This window comes from Monodelphis domestica, chromosome 6 (assembly GCF_027887165.1).
Source record: "Monodelphis domestica isolate mMonDom1 chromosome 6, mMonDom1.pri, whole genome shotgun sequence".
Taxonomy (NCBI): Eukaryota; Metazoa; Chordata; class Mammalia; order Didelphimorphia; family Didelphidae; genus Monodelphis; species Monodelphis domestica.
In genome coordinates, this window is record NC_077232.1 from 125,741,576 (window position 1) to 125,758,817 (window position 17,242).

Consider the following 17,242-nt stretch of genomic DNA (forward strand, 5'->3'; position numbering starts at 1 on the left):
GATCCGGACCATGTCACTTAATATTTCGGGCATTTTGGACAAGCCAGCTAACTTCTTTGGGCCTCGGTTTCCTTATCTGTTAAAAAAGGGGGGGGGCGGAATTGTTCACATCAGGCCAACTTTTCATGACCCCATTTTGGAGTTTTCTTGGCAAAGACACTGGAGTGGTTTGCCATTTCCTTCTCCAGCTCCTTTTACAGATGAGGAATTGAAGGCAAACAGGATTAAGTGATTTGCTCAGTCACATAGCTAGGAAGTATCTGAGGCCCAATTTGAACTCAAGGAGATGAGTCTTCCTGGTTCTAAGTCCAATGCTCAATCCACTGTATGGCTTAGCTACCCTAAGAATTAGATAACCTATAAGGACCCTTCCAACTCTAACTTCAAGATCCCATGACATCCTTATGCACTCACTTCAATAAGCTCATGATCGTTCAGATGGCTACAGGTCCTGCCGAATGCTCACATTAATATGACTTACCCCTTCTAGCTCTGGTGTAGGATTTCTTTTTTGTTTTTCAACTTCTTTTTTGCTGCTTTGATTTAGTATATTAATGGAACCTGCTTTTCATCCCTTGACCAGTCTTCCTTTCTGGTGGCAAAGATTCTGAGACCTGAAATAGGCCACTTGTGTCCTTCCACGAAGAGCCATCCTTTCATAAAACATCTAGTGTAAATGAGAGGTATTGTCCTGGGGATGGAGCTGCCTTTGAGAATCTTAACATATATTACCATGGTTTGGGGAGGGGGGGTGAGAATCTAGATTATAATGGCTAAAACCAGGACAACAGCAGAGTTGGCAGTCAGGAGGTAATGATATAATTCCATAATAATGATTATAGCCTAGGGTACTTCCTAGGGATTAATGATGGGCTGAGAGGCCTTGGGGCCAGCTGAAAGCCATTAACCTTAGCAGGTCTTCAGTCTACATAAATGCTCAAGGTTTTGTTGCCAAGACTTTCCAAGCTAGAAGGTAATTTGAAATAAACCTTTCTGGTGGGAAAAATATTTGAGATATGTGCATGTGTGTATATGCATCTTTGTAGGTGCATATGTCTATAAGGAGAAAGACAGACAGAGAGGCATTTCATTATAGATTTAGAGACAGAGAAGGGAGGTTTGAACTTGTTTTCATCAGTGTGAGAGAAATTCTAGTATGTAAATTCCCTTCACCAGTGCTATTCAGTAGCAACCTTCTGGGCTAGGTATGGGAAGTTGCCTAGGACCCTAAAAAGTTAGTCAGTAACTTGCTTAGAGGTTAGTTGCTTACTCTTAGCCATACACCCAGTACAGGGCAGAGTCAGAGCTTGAACCAAGGTCTTCCTGAATCTGAAGCTGACCTTCATACCACGCAAAAGATTTCTCCCTGTCTTTATTTCCTGTAGTCACTGCATACTTGGAAAGTTGTATGTGAATTGAATTTTTGCAGATAGAATCATATCTATATGCACTTGGGAAGTAAATTATTTAAAGCAGCCTTACAATGAATTCTTTTATTTTTCAACTTTTTAAATTCAGATGTCTTACTGGTCATCTAGGTCATCTTTCCTCATCCCCACCCCAAGTTTACAGATGAAGAAACAGAGATACAGAGAGGTTTGAGTGCCTTATCCAAGGTTTCCCAAAGAGAAACTGGCAGGTCTGGGCTTTTAACCAAGACCCTTGGGTACCAAATTCACTGAAAGAACTTGCCCAAGGTCATCTGTTTTGTATGGTCTGATTCTTGAACATTGGATTTTCTTTCTTTAAATGAGATGAATGTTTTGAAACTATTTAAATAATTTTGACCAGATCTGGGATCCATTAGTTGCTTTTTGTTATGCTAAAATGGCAAATTAGATTCTTGAACATTTAGGTTCTTTGTCTGGGGGCATACTTGTTGACTTCAATTGAATTACCTATGGAGACAGAATGTGGTTTCTTTGTCATCTGCAGTAAAAATAAAAGACTACTGTGGTGTAGGGGTAAGATTGGTGGGGTGGGAGTCAGAAGGCAGGCCAGAGTTTTTATTCTGATTTACTCGCCTTGGAATAGTAGGCCAGCTACTTAACCTCTCTGAGACTCATTTTCCTTAAATGTAAAATAGGGCTAATTACCCCAACCTATTTCAGAGTTGTTGTGAGGGCAAATAAGCTCGTGTACCTGAAAGTACTTTGAAAACTAAAATACCATACAATTGTAATGTATTTTATTTCTTTTCAGCTAAGTACATGTCAGTGATTATGTGCCAAATTAGGTTTCTTAGATTTACATAATTTTCTGAATTAAAAACTCAGAAGTAAAGAGTCAAGGAGAAGAAAACATGGTTATCCATATAGGAAGATCAAATGAACATCTTTGGTATTCTGGGTCTCCCAATGCTGACCATGTAGCTTCAAAGGGTACTAGAACACGTTCTCACATGATGTGTCCATATTAAAGCTGCTACATGAGAGAAGAGATAGCAGTGAGAGTGAATACATCTGACTGTTTTTAACCTTAACTTCACTGTGTAAATTCATCCTCCGAATAACATATTGGGACCCTCCTAGAAAACCCAGTTTAATTGAAATCCCAAACTACAAATATATTCAAGCCGTTACTTCACTGGGCTTTGAGCGACCACTACATTATGATTTTCAAGGAAACAATGAAGGGAGGGGAAAAATAGCCTCAGTAGCAAAAAACCCAGAGTCTCCTGAGTCCCTTCGGTCTTCTCTCCACCAAGTCACACTGTCTTCTAAGAGAGACCAAACAATGAGCAACTGATTAACTTCTATGCTTTGGGGTTATTTTTCTAATGTGTGGTTTTTCCCATCACTATTACTATTATGGGAAGGAGGACAACTCAAGCATTGTTTCTCATTCACTCATCTATGTGGGTGACATTTGGGTTCTGTATCCATTTTTGCATTTTTTATTTTTGTGGTCCAAGGAGGGTCTTTCAGTAAACACTTCCATTACATAGCTATTCTCCTGATGATGAACTATAATTAAACTTTGACCCAGTAACAGTGTGAATGGGAGCATGGTTCATTTTTAAAAAACCCATTGTGGTAGAATTTTAGGGTATAGACATTGAGAGTAAAAAAACTAGCATGACTTTTCAGGCTCTAAAAGCATAATTTATCTGGTAGAGAAATGATTCTCCAGCAAAGTTTGAGAAAGGTTTTGCCTTTTGGATAATTGGTAATAGAAACATGAACCTACCTCTCTTTTAAAAAAAAAAAACTTCCCTTCTGTCTTAGAAAAAATACTAAATATTTGTTCCAAAGCAAAAGAGTGGTAAGGACAAGGCATGGGGATTAAGGGACTTGCTCAGGGGCACAGCTAGAAAGTATCTGAGTTCAGATTTTAACCCAGGACCTCCTGTCTCCAGGCCTGACTCTCCATCCACTGAACCTAGCTTCCCCTGAGCCTATCTCTTAAATTTTATTGTATGGTGCCTTAAAATTGTTTTCTAGTTGTAGAAGGTATTATGTCTTTTCATAAGCTTCCATAGATAACTAATCCAAATGGTTAAGTTCATCAGGGATAGAAAGCATCTTTAAAAGACTATCTTTAGTAAATACCCCTTAGAGCTTATCACTACACTCAGAATTCATTCATTCATTCATTCATTCATTCATTCATTCATTCATTCATTCCACATACACTTAATACAGTGATCAAATGTGTGTGCATAGCTGTGCTAGGTTCCAAATAGGGGAGAGAAGAGGTGGTGAGGAGAGAGAATGCTAAGCTTAAACACAATCCTATCCACTTGTAACAGTTATGCAACAAATGCTTAGCAAATGCTGGCTCAGAGAAATCACCCGAGTGCCTCTGTGTGGTCCTCCTCTTCTCGGTGCCTGACACCCTTTCTGTATGCTTCAGGTGTTTGAGATGGACATCTCCAAGCAGCTACAGGCTTATGAAGTTGAATACCACGTGCTTCAGGATGAACTTATCGATTCCTCTCCACTCAGTGACAACCAAAGAATGGACAAATTAGAAAAGACCAACAGCAGCTTACGGAAACAGAACCTTGACCTCTTGGAAGAATTGCAGGTAAGAGGATGTGAAGCACATTATTGTTCATTGACACACCTGAGAAAAGGTGTCCATGTAGACTCCCTCATAGCCACAAGACCTTTTTCACCCATATCTATTTACAAAAATTAGTTTAAAAACCAAGGATGGACCCGGATGGATGCGGATCAAAACATCTTTCATATCATTGTATTTATGGTTTTATTAGGGAGGTTTGGTTTTGTATGAGTGTGCTCTTACAATAATGACCAATGTGGAAGTGTATTTTGCATGATAATAATAAAAAAAATCGATAATAAAAAAAAGAAGAAAACTACCCCAGGAGTGGATGGGAGGGTGGGGGGATAGCTAGATAGCTCAGTTGATAGAGTTGATAGAGAAGCTCCTGGATCCAAATCTGGCCCAAGATACTTCCTAGCTATGTGACCCTGGCACAGAGTAGGCAAGTCACAACCCCAACTACCCAGCCATTACCAACTGCTCTTCTGCTTAGGAGCCATTACCCACTATTGATTCTAAGACAGAAGGTCAGGGTAGGGAAAAAATACCCCAGTATAATTAGTCCACATCTGTGGAGCAAATGATGCCACATTTAGGTGAGATGGCTCCTTGGTCTTTGCTACGGCCAGAACATCCCCAAACTTGGCTATTCCTATAGTTACCCTTCCCCGACTCACCCAAAGATAAACCAAGGCTCCAAGGGGAGGGACCATTAAAGATGTGCTTGCTAGTAGATTATGTTTCCTGAGAGAGAAACCAAAACAATCTAGAGGGAAACATCAACTTGTTGAGAGACCAAGAATAGAGCTAATCTAGTCAACCAGGTGTTAGTGTCAGAGCTCTTTATCTCAGAGGGCACCTGAAGAAAATATAAAGGGCTTGGTGGAATATGTAAGAGGTACTCCTAAATACTTGTCTAATTTACTTGATATAGTTGTGACGTATTGATCCATAGACCTTGAGAAGCTTCCATTCTAATCATATGCTATTAGCCATGATGCACAGAGAGGGGACAAATGAAGATGGAAAATGTTTGGGAGGTTTTTCTCCTTAGACCTCACCTGGCACTTTATCTTGTACCGCACTGATGCCCTTGTCATGCATGGTTATTATATATGTCATGGCTAACCTGCATGTGTTTTATCCCTCATACAGCACTATCAACTGCCCGAGTACAGGAACTGTTTATCACAGCTTTGTATAATAGTTCCTTGCACCTAATCCATGGCTTGGGTTTTTTGGTAATTGAATAGACATTTTGGAAAGAGTCTAGTATGTTGGCATTGGGTAATAGTTAAGTTCTGCTGGTGTCTTGTTCTGTAGCTTTGGACAAGTCATTTAATATCTATTTCTTTTTGTGTAAATGGGAGTGATAGTACCATCCTACTTACTGTCAGGATTCTTGTGAAGATCAAATAAGATCATGTCATAAAAACACAAGGGAAAAGCATAAAATTCTGTGCAAATGTACTGAGGTATTAATATTATATAAGGGGTTTTCCACATCAGTGAGAAGCTTCCTATGGAAAAGCATCTTTTTCTTTAATCTTAGGGGACATTTTATATAATCTGAAAAGTGTATGTGAAGTAAATTAAGAGTTTTATTCCAAGTCTTTGTAATTCAAATCAGTTCTCTTGGCTGATGGCCATTTATCAGTGAAAACAGATGAACCAAGATTGTAGTTGTCTCAAAGACTAAAAAATCAAATCTACTGTAAGGACTACCTCTTTCAAGCAAACTTCAGACATTGGCCAAAATGACACTCTGTGTGTGTGTGTGTGTGTGTGTGTGTGTGTGGTTTGTTGTGTGTGTGTGTGTGTGTGGTTTGTTGTTGTTGTTGTTGTTTGTGGAAGCTCCAGAACAATTTGAAAAACATTCCTTAGGGCATATCCTAACTCAGATTTCTGTAATTAATTTGTTTTTGAAGGAATGAGCTATTCTGACTGCACAAAAAACCCTATAAATACTTGGGCTACAGAACCCCTGAAATATATCATCAGAGATCCTGGACTCTAATGATAAGGTTCTGATCCCACAATGGGCTTTTAAGGGTCAAGAGGAGAAGCTAGCCTGTGAGTCTCTGTGTGCATTTGGGGTGGCAGTTTAAGATGACCCCCAAAACAAACATTTATTTCACTACAATATGGCATTATGGAGCCATTTTCTTCCGTGTGTGTGTGTGTGTGTGTGTGTGTGTGTGTGGTGTGTGTGAATTTTATTTAATTAGTTAATTTAGAATATTTTTCCATGGTTATAAGATTCATGTTCTTTCCCTCCCCTCCCTCAGGCTCTTTCCCTAACTGACACACAATTCCACTGGGAAGACCTATTTCCATATTATTGATATTTGCACTAGGGTGATCTGTTAGAATCTACATTCCCAATCAGATCCCCATCAATCCATGTGATCAAGCAGTTGTTTTTCTTCTGGGTTTCTACTCCCACAGTTCTTCCTCTGAATATGGATAGCATTCTTTCTCATAAGCCCCTCAGAAATGTCCTGGATCATTGCATTGCTGCTAGTAGAGAAGTCCATTACATTTGATTGTGCCACAGCATATCAGTCTCTGTGTACAATGTTCTCCTGGTTCTGCTCATGGAGTCATTTTCAACAAAACCAACATCTAGAATTGAAAGAAGCCTTGGGTTAATTTCATTTGAATAGGTTCATGTGTCTGGGGTGTCATGGAAATGTAGGCAGGAATGTCTTTCTGCTTCTTCTCTACTGTGACAACTCTGTGAGGGTGGCAATTCAGGAAAGTGCACCTTTCACAAAAGGCCTAGATACTGATTAGTGAGTGGGAACAACAGCATTTTTCTGAAGTTTTCTTTTTTTTTAATCTGTATTTTTTAAAATAATATTTTTCTCACAATTACATGTAAAAATATTTTTAACATTAAAAAATTTTTTTGAGTTCTCAATTTTCTCTCACCCTTCCTTCCCATTCTGTAAGGATAATTTTAGTGTTGTAACTTAAAATCTATTTAATTGGTCTCCAGGGAAAATCCCAAATAATAAAATACTCAAGTTAGCTGGAAATTATGGTGATTTTAATTAATATAGAGAGAAGGAATTAAGGAGAAGAGAGAGGGAGAAGAAAGAGTTAATTTAAACTGCTCCAGCTCAGGCTGAGCCAGGCAGGAATTAAAGACCTTGGCCAAAGTCTTTCCTTGAGAGTCAAAGGAAAGGGAAGTCAGTCTTATCACTCATCACGGTGACAGTCTAAAAAGAAGTCCAGGTGTCTGTCTTCCAGTCACTCCTCCGAGTCAGTGCCCAAATATCTGCATGCCTGCATGTCGGAATGCCCCCTTCTGGCCTTTACATCCTCTTTTTAAAGCTCTTTTCTCTTGTGTCGCCTCCCCTCAATTTTCACGTCTACCAATCACAGCAGATACTTTTCTCCAAGACTGCCCATTCTTTAGTTCTCACCTTCTCTGGTTAGATTATATCTTTTGAGCTACTTCACACTTCTTTGTTAAGTTCACCTTTTGTTAGTTACTTGACCTTTTTTGTGATTAATTTAACCTTTATAGGTGCTTAACATCTTTTTGTATTAAGATACTAAAAATAGACTTAGCTTAAAGTTCTAACTTCACTATAAGGTGAGAACTGAGTACCTTCATTGTTCGATCAGGAGATTACAACTTTATCTTCCCCTAAAGTACTGTCTGAGTAGGGTGGAATAATTTTTAAAGTTCACAATCCCCTTCCTTGAGATGGTAAACTTTCTGATGTAGATTTTACATAAAGTTTTATTTTATTTAACCTAAAAGAAAGCATATCCATGTATGTAATGTTACTTTGTTAGTAAGAAGTTTAGTTATTATCCATAGATGTCATAGGACCTTAGAGCTAAGAAGCCATCAGTTTATAAGCATTTATTAAACGTGTACTATGTGCCCAGCACTGTGCTTAGTACTGAATGTCATCTTGTCCAAAATCTTCATTTTACAGAGGAAGACACCAAGGTTCAAATACTATTGCTACTTCATGGCAGACCTGGAACTAGAACCCTACTCTCTTGACTCCTAGGCCAATGCCATCCTTTTATTCATCAATCAAGTATTTATTAAGTATGCACTGAGATACAGGGAGGGGGAAACACTAGTCACTGGGAGATCAGGAAAAAGCTTTGTTTAGCAAGTTTGCACTTTGGTTTTGAAGGTCACTAGGAATTCTAAGAGGAATAGCTTGTGAGCAAAGGCACCGAGAGAGAAAGTGGAATGTGACATTTGAGAAACTATCTATCTATTGGGGAATGGCTCTGGTTCATCTATATTTGTATCAGTACCCCATATATTGTTAATATTAGGCACCCCCTGATGTGTTTGGAACATTCTTGTGCCCCTGGATGATCAGAATGTTATGTTACAATTAAATTAATATTTCTACCCAGTTATAATTTTTATAAAGTTTATTAGAAAGGGTAGACAATCATAGTTTAAAATTTCATCCTTATTCTAAAGTTACCTGACCACATGTGACCTATTCTCCATTAACTTCTTCCTCTCCCTCCTTACCTGCCTGCTTCCTCTGGGAGTTCCTCCAAAAGCCTGGTCAGTCCCTGCCCCCAGACGTTGCATCTGAGGAATCTTGATGAACTTGTCAACCCTCCAGGAGGGGGAGGGAATGAACTTCCCAGACACAGTTAAAACAGGGAAACCAAGGCCAATCGGGCCCCAGCGGCAGCTTTGTCTTCTTGATGGGTTAAGCTAATCCCTGCTGTGGGTGGTAAGAAAGAAGGTGTGTCAATAGGATGCTGGCTTTCTCATAAGATGTCATACTTATCAAATGGGCAAAGGGCTCAGAACTCAGAAAAGTGGATCCTACAAGTATCAAAATCAGAATCTAGGAAGATCTTAATAGTCTGGAACAGTGGGACCAACTTGATGTGATCAAATTTAATGATAAATGTAAATATACAGCACCTCAAGTTTAGAGATGAAAGGGACTTTATCTAAATCCAGTCTCCTCACTTTATGTATGAGAAAGTGAGGGTCTAAAAGCTTCATTGGCTTTTAAAAATTAATTATTTTTATCAAAAACTTACTGTTGAACATTAATCAGTCCAGCCCTCTAAAACTTTAGTAGCCACCTACAGTTAATTTAAGTTATAGTTCTAGAATTACTCAGGAACAGTTTCACTTATATTTCTAGTATTACTCATGAGTAGTTTCACTCATACAGAGTTAAAGAGAAGTAGATCTGCCAAACAGAATGAAGTTTTAAAGATCTAGATTGATTTTTGAAGAAGTAGAATAATGTTTGACTTAACCCGATAATCTCAACAATACAGATCATATCTGAGAACCCGGAAATGGGAGGAAAAAAGTTTCTGAGCAGCCAGAATAGTTGCTTAGAAAACCACATGTACTTTACATGTAGGAACGCCGCTCAGTCCTCATTTCAAACATGGTTTTTAAATGTTTTTATTCTGAATGTAGCCCTGTTGTGGGGGGCTTGAGGTGAACCGGGGGGGGGGGTGGTGGAAGGGGTTGGCCATCTGATCAGGGTCTGCCTGAAGGCATGGGGGTGACCCTCACAGTTTAGAGGACAGATGGATGTCTGAGATACAGCTTGATGGAATCAAAGAGGTGTGTCTCTCTGTCCAGCTCAAATCTAAAGGCTATCCTAGGAAGATAATCCTTATCAGATGTTTGGGGCTAGGAGGCACAAGGATGGAAGGGAGCAAAGGATTTCCCTGCTTATGGTTTTCCTGAAACCCTTCTATAGTTTAGGGGGTACAATGCCCATGCCAGCACCAAATAAAACAAACATTTTAAATACAGAGTAAAGGGGGCAGCTGGGTGGCTCAGTGGATTGAGAGCCAGGCCTAGAGATGGGAGGTCCTGGGTTCAAATTTGGCCTCAGATACTTCTCAGCTGTGTGCCCCTGGACAAGTCACTTGACCCCCATTGCCTAGCCCTTACCACTCTTCTGCCTTAGAACCAATACACAGTATTGACTCCACGATGGAAGGTAAGGGTTAAAAAAAATAAATAAATAAGTACAGAGTAGAACAGAAAAAGATGGTGTGTGAGGCTTCAAATCTATTATGTATGCATAACTTGCTTTACCTTATAAGAAGAGATAATAAGCTTAACATGTCATTTTCAAAGCTTTTTTCCTTCTGGTCTACTTTCTGTTCTCTTCTGCACAGTAAAAATAGTTTCAATATCTTTGTCTTTTTCTTTTCTTTCATAGTTCTTTTGATCAGTCCCCCCTTCCTTTTCCCCACCCATCCCCAAATTGGAACAAATTTGCATAATCAAACCAAACAAATTTTCATATTTGTCTGAAAATGTATGCTTCCATTTGCCCTTTGGAGCCAACACCTGAAGAGCAGGAGAAAGAATACTTCACGATACATCTTCTGGAATCAGGGTTGGTCATTTCATTGATTAGAATTCTTTCCAAGCTTTTCATTTCAAATACTGTTATTATATACATACACATTTTTCTTCTAATTGACTTGATTAATTATCACATCTCATCTCCAATTTCCTCATTTGTAAAAAAGGGAATAATTCTTCCTTCTGCCCTTCCTACTTGCCTCTTAGGATTGCTGTGAAACCTTTTCTGACTCCCCTTCAAAGGTTGGTACTAGTGCCCCCCTTCCCCTTCCCCCACCCCCACAAAAAAACATTACCTTTCAACCTTGTATTGACTTCGTACATATTTTACATCTAAGTGTGTATTTTGTATCAGCTTGTATTATTCACGTATATGCTGTCTTCCCCAAAAGAACGTAAGCTTCTTGAGGGCATTGAATTTTTCATGGTTGTCTTTGTGTCCTCAGTGCTTAGCCTAGTCCCTGGCACATAGGGAAGCACTTAATAAATGCTTATCATTTGATGATCCAAAGGGATAATGTATAAGAATGCTGATGTTTCTTTCTGTGAAACAAATGGGATCTATAACAGAGAAAGAAAATTATAACCCTTCTCTTTAATGAATATTGATGCAAACATATTAAATGAAATGTGAACTTAGAGGCTAACGTAGCACATTAAAAAGATTATAGACCCTGACTGAGTTTTGTTTATACCAGGATCACAGGATTAGGCCAATATTAGAACAACCATTAACAAGTAATAGATCATATTAGAAATAAAAAAATTAAAGTCATGCAATTTTATCAGTAAATCAAAAGCAAGCTTCAGCTTTTTTATTTTAAAAATGCCAAATGATAAATGGCCCTTTCCATGATACGTTAAACACTATCTAAAACCAAGCACTAGGATCATCTTTAATGGGAAATCATTAGAGGCCTTTACAGTAAGACAAGGGTAGAACAGTTTATGACCAGTGTCTCCACTAATATTTGATATACTTCTAGAAAGTCTTCTGTAACAGTACAAGAAAAAATAACTTATGCAAAAAAATATAGGCAAAGAAGAAACAAGATTATTGCTTTTGCAGATGATTATGGTTTAGAAATTCGAGTAGAAATTAATGGAAATAATAACTTCAGTAACATAGTGGGACATAAATCCATAAATATTGTTAGCCTTTCAGTATATTATCAATAAAACCTAGCAGGAAAGGGGGAAAATTGATTGAAATTTACTGCAGAATGTACAGAGAATCTGGGATTCCACTTACCAAGACACATGGGAATGATATTAATACAACTCTAAAACTCTAAAGAATTAAAGGATGAACTAGAGAGGAGTCAATTGCTTATGGCTGGAATATAACTGAAATTACTATACTATCTAAATTAATTTACAGATTCACTAACATACCAAGCTGCCAAAGAATTACTTTATAGAAGAACTAGACCTAATTATAACAGAATTAATTTCAAAAATCTCAAGGGACATAATGGGGCAAAAAGGCAGAAAGCAAGAAAACTTAGTAATGCTAGATCTCAAACTGTACTATAGACTCTAATCTTTTTTTTTTTTTAAACCCTTACCTTCCATCTTGGAATCAATACCGTGTATTGGTTCCAAGGCAAAAGAGTGGTAAGGTCTGGGCAATGGGGGTTAGTGACTTGCCCAGGGTCACACAGCTGGGAAGTGTCTGAGGCCAGATTTGAACCTAGGACTTCCTATCTCTAGGCCTGGCTCTCAATTCACTGAGCTGCGCAGCTGCCCCCTCAATAGACTCTAATCTTAATTATTTGGTACTGCTTTAAAAAAAAGATAAATTGATCAGTGGAACAGATTAAGTACAGATCCAGAAGCAATTAGACCAAAGCAGCATAGTGTTTAATAAAACGAGAGACAAAAACTACTGAGGCCAGTTGAAAAAACAACTGGAAAATATGATAGTCTAACAGAAATTAGGCTTAGATGAGAGCCCCCATGATATGCCACAATAAATCCAAATAATTATCCAAATAAACAAATTTAAGAATTATAGGCAGGTAGCTTTTACAATGTGAAATTTAAAAAAATTGTTTGCATAAACAAATACTTCAGTAAGACTGGAGGAAAACAGTGAACTGGGAAAAACTTTGCAGCATATTTCTCTGATAAAAGTCCAAGATATATAGGGCAATGATATTATAAGTGACCAAGAGTCATTTTTCAATAGATAAATGACCAAGGGTTTGAACAAGTAGTTCTCAAGGGAAGAAATTCAAGCAATCAACAACTACGTGAAAAAGTGATCTAAGTGATCTAATAACAGGTAAATTAAAACAAGTTATGGTTCTATCCCCCACCCTTCATTTGGTAAAGATATCAGAAAAGGAAAAATGTAATTGTTGAAGGGAATAAGGAAAGACAGTCACACTAATAGACTGTTGAGGGGGCTTTCAAGTGGTCTGCCTATTCTGAAAAGCAATTGGACCCACATCCAAAGTCACCAAACTCTTCGTACCTTTTAACCCAGTGATAGCAGTATTAGGCATATACCCCAAAGAGATTTTAAAAAATCTAGATGCACAAACATATTTTTAATAAGTATAGAACTGAAAAGAAGGTAGATAACCATCAATTGAGGAATGACGGAAGAAAATTATAGCATATGAATATAAGTGGAATATTATTACTTCAGAGAAACCTGGGAATATTTGTATGAACTAATGCAAAGAAGAAGTGAACACAACCAGGAGAACTATTTAAATAGTCAAAACTCCAAAAGACTGACAGAGAAGCATTCCTCCCACTTCTTATGTGCAGAATAAGTTGTACATTTTTGGACGTCACCCGTACAGAAGAGAGCAAAGGGGATATAGATATAAATAGGGCCATGTTGGTAAACTGTACTAGATTCATAGTTTCGTATATAACCCCTTTTCTGGCATTTGTATATAGAAGTGCATTGAATAGGGAAATATATATGTAGAGAGAATATACATAGAATATATTTTAAACATGTATAAATGTAATATATGAACTTATGGCACAAATATTTAATTTTCTTTCTCGTTCTTAATTTAAAAAGCAATAATGATAGTATGATAACTGACAAAATCAGTAGTGGTGGGGTGGTCAGCAAGGAGGGAAGGACCCTTATAAAAGCTGACACAGGTGCTCTCAAAGGACTCAGCACAGAGGGCTTCAGCACAATATGTTAATTCATCATGGTCCTAAATGATCCAACAAAAGGAATTATTTAGGGAGGAATCTGTGGGTTAAAAAAATTCTTTTTTAATAATTTTTACCTTCTATCTTAGAATCAATACTATTTTGATTCTAAGGCAGAAGAGTGAGTGGTAAGACCTCAGCTGTGGGGGTAGTTAAGTGACTTGCCCAGGGTCACACAGCTAGGAAGTCTTTGAGGTCACATTTGAACCCAGGACCTCCCATCTCTAGACTTGGCTCTCAATTCACTGAGCCACCCAGCTGCCCCCAGAATCAGCGATTCTAAAGGCAAGAGCTGTATAATACAATTTAGAAAGCTCTCCATCAAAATTGACTTTGATTGTTTTCAAGTGTGTACTTACAGGAGTAAATCTTCATTTACTTTGAAAAGTCCTTTATATGAAACATCTGATATCATTATGATGCCAGATGAAGGTTGGCTGTCATTGAGATTCATGTTTGAAAAATTAAAAAGTCATTTCAGCTGTTGAATGTGTGAATATAAAATCTTTTCATCCCCATAAATTGAGCTAACCCAGAAAGCAAATGGCAGCGGTAAATAAAGACAGATAGCTGCTCGCCAGCGCGGCGTGCAGTCTGCCGCTCTGCGCAGACCGGTGTCCGTGTCCAGGGGCCTCGTGCCGTGGCCTCGGCCAGCCGGGGCTCCCTCTCTTCTCCCGCCAGATGATACTCTTTCTCTCCCCTTCCAGGTGGCCAATGGGAAGATCCAGAGCCTTGAGGGCACCATCGAGATGCTGTTGGCCAATGAGAACAGACTGAAACAGACGGCCTTGGCTTTAGAGCTGGAGAGGTCGGCCCTTCTGAGGACCGTGGAGGAGCTCCGGAAGAAGGCCGCCCAGCTGGGGAACGGCGACCTGGGTGCCGCCCAGCCGGAGCTCACAGAGGACGGTCACTGAGGAGCGGCTGCCCCCAGCGGCCTGGAGGAGCTCCCCCAAGAGGGCCGAGGGAAGCACGGCGCCGGCGTCCTTGCCTTAGCCTAGCCACGCAGGCGGAGGAGTGGGATGTAGAGACGCGTTGCTCAGGGAGGAACCTCTTGCTTTTGTTATCACGCGAAGGCTTCTCACCGAACATCAGGGCAGTTTTCTAAAAGTTGGGAGGAGGGAGAGATGTTCAGTTACTTTATTTTCTTCTTCCTTAGACCCTAAGTCCCGTGTCCCCATCCATGCCACTTACGTACTCTGAAGATTTAGGTAGACGAGAGCCCTTTGATATCAATAAATGCACTTTCCTGTTACACCGCATTCCTGCCTTGTGCTTCAGTGTCCCCGCGGGCCAAAGAAGGGGCCAAACTCGGGCAGGGAGCGTGGTGGAGCCGCCCCGGCGGCCTCCAGGTAACCTCTCGTCCCTCGTCTCTGCCCCGCTACGGCATAGCCGGCACACGGCTTTCCTGAAACTCCACCATCTTGGACTTCCTGGTTAACGTTTCCTATGGGGGAGGGGGATGGTGGGCATTTTTTATAAACCTATTTTACTGAAGGGGTTTCTGTTGTTGTCATTGACTATTAATGTCCCGTTAGTACTGCTGACCCACAGAGCTGATGAATGTTTCCAGCGTTGGGCGGTGGGTTTGTAGCCCTATTCCAGGGTGCCATTTATTTATTTATGCATGGCTGGACCAGGTAACGCAGCCTAAGGCCCCCTCCATTTGTGCCTATCCCATTCCTTGGAAAACAGCATCTCGGATGCTTTCAGATGTGATGGGCAACTCTTTTGCCTTTCAAGGGTTCCACCGCTCTCAGAACAATGAGCCTTTACACCGCCCTTGGAGGTGGACAAAGCGCACGACTGTCCTATTGCCATCTGAAAGACGGAAAACAAATTCGGAAAAGCTCCATGGTTTGCCCATTGTCACATGAGTAGTACCTTTACAGTCAAGCCTTACACTGAATTTTCCAGACTCAAAGTTCAGCATCCTTTCCACCATGTTGTATAACCTTCCCCCTATACTTCTCCTCAAAAAAGGTAACAGAATTAGATACATGCCTTCTTTCAACTTGGTCTCTCTATGTGCAAAGGGCTCCTCGTCATGAAAATATTCTCAGGGTAAAAATATACTTTGTGTGGAAAATACCGCTGGATACTTGATTATCGTGGTATCGTGTAGGGCCTCCCAAAGGCGGGTCTAAAAGAACATATTGACTGTGTAAAGCATTAAGTTTGGCGAGGGGCAGTGGAAGTTAAATCACTTCCCCTTTTTGCTTTAATTTAATGGCTCCTGGTCGTTTACATTCTGAAAGCACAGTACATCTCTCCTAAGCCCAGAAGATTCCTTCTGCCCCTCACTGGGTTAATTTGGAAAGAACCTTTGGAGGAAAAAACGCTGGGGAGTGAGTAAAGTTGGAGACTTGGACTCATAGACATCACATACCTGCCATTTCAGTAAGAGACAAAAGTTTGGTTCCTTCTGCTCTTTTCCTTCTGAGAAAACTCCCGGGAGTTCCCATTTGAGGGCTTTTTTCTCCCTCATTTGTTTTACTCTCTGAATGTAACATCTAGACATTTTGGTACCCCACTACTCGAATGCATTGACTTTCTACTAAGGAAGCAATAAAACAATGAAGCATCCTCACCAGTATTTATGTGATTTTTGGGGGTTTTTTTGTCTTGATTTGGATTTTTAAGTCCAGGAATGGAACACCATATGAGTTCCTCAGGAGTCATCTTTTCAGATTTAAGAATGAAAATAATTCAGATATTATATTTCCCTTTTTCTCTTCAGCCAGTCCCTTGTCTCTCCATTTTGGTCTGTTCCATCTCTCTGTAACCCCCAAACTTCCTTCCTGGTGGCAAAAATTTCTGTATCATTTAGATTGAAGGAAAAAATGAATAATCAATGGGTCATAGGAAGCAACTGAGAATGAGCATCATAAACCCCAGATCCACATGACTCCAAAAGGCAGGCTAGAGAATATTTGGGTCTCCTACTCAACCTTTCTAAGGAGAGTTCATTTATTCAGCCTGTCAAAAAAAAAGCCTATTTTATTCCCCAAACTGCCATGTTCTGGGGAAGATAAAGAAATAAGCTGGTTTCTTGCTCCCCTGATCCATATCCTACTTGGGAATGGGAGTCGGATGAGGGACGGTTTCCTGAATTCCAGTACCTGAGTTAGCCTTCATCCCTAAGGAATTAAAAATGGAAGACGTTTTCAGTGAGTGAGCCACATGGCTGAATCTGGAGTGAAGACTGAAGACGCTGGGTTTTGACAGAATGTGTGCTTGCTTTGAATTTTCCAGTGTGCTGTGCTGTTTCTCACCAACTTCCCCTTTTTGTCTTTGCTTTGCAAAAACCATATTACACAGTAATACTTCTGGGAAACCAGGTCATTGCCCAGGGCCCTCGAATCCTAGAGCCGAAGCTGACCTCAGAGGACCTCCAGACCAACTTCCTGCTCTGTAAACATCCCTTGTCAGCTTCCCCACTGGACGCTTTTCCTTCTTTGAGTTCTTTCCTGACATCTCTGGAAATGATTGGAATTGGAGAAGGGTGGAAAAGCTTGTATTATGGGTTTGTGCATGATCTCAGTCATGGTTCAGGCATTTTCCTGTCATATACCTGGCACCAGACTACCCAGCTTTGACAACTCCAATTTTCTATAGTGACAAACGGCACTAATTTTCCTGTGGTCTAGGCTTCAAAGCCCACAGAGTTCCACCTTCGTAGCTCCACAC

General features: G+C 39.9%; 1 protein-coding gene across 12 annotated transcripts in view; it reads left to right on the forward strand.

The window, feature by feature from the left end:
- Nucleotides 1-14,807, forward strand: part of TBC1D1 (TBC1 domain family member 1) — a 341,861-nt gene extending 327,054 nt beyond the window's left edge. For all 12 annotated transcript variants that reach the window (XM_007496571.3, XM_056802524.1, XM_007496573.3 and 9 more), the window contains 2 exons: nt 3,856-4,029; nt 14,263-14,807. In XM_007496571.3, the coding sequence (XP_007496633.1) occupies nt 3,856-4,029; nt 14,263-14,469 (381 nt within the window). In that variant the 3' untranslated portion in view covers nt 14,470-14,807. The remainder of the gene's footprint in view (nt 1-3,855; nt 4,030-14,262) is intronic.
- The last annotated feature ends 2,435 nt before the right edge of the window (nt 14,808-17,242 follow it).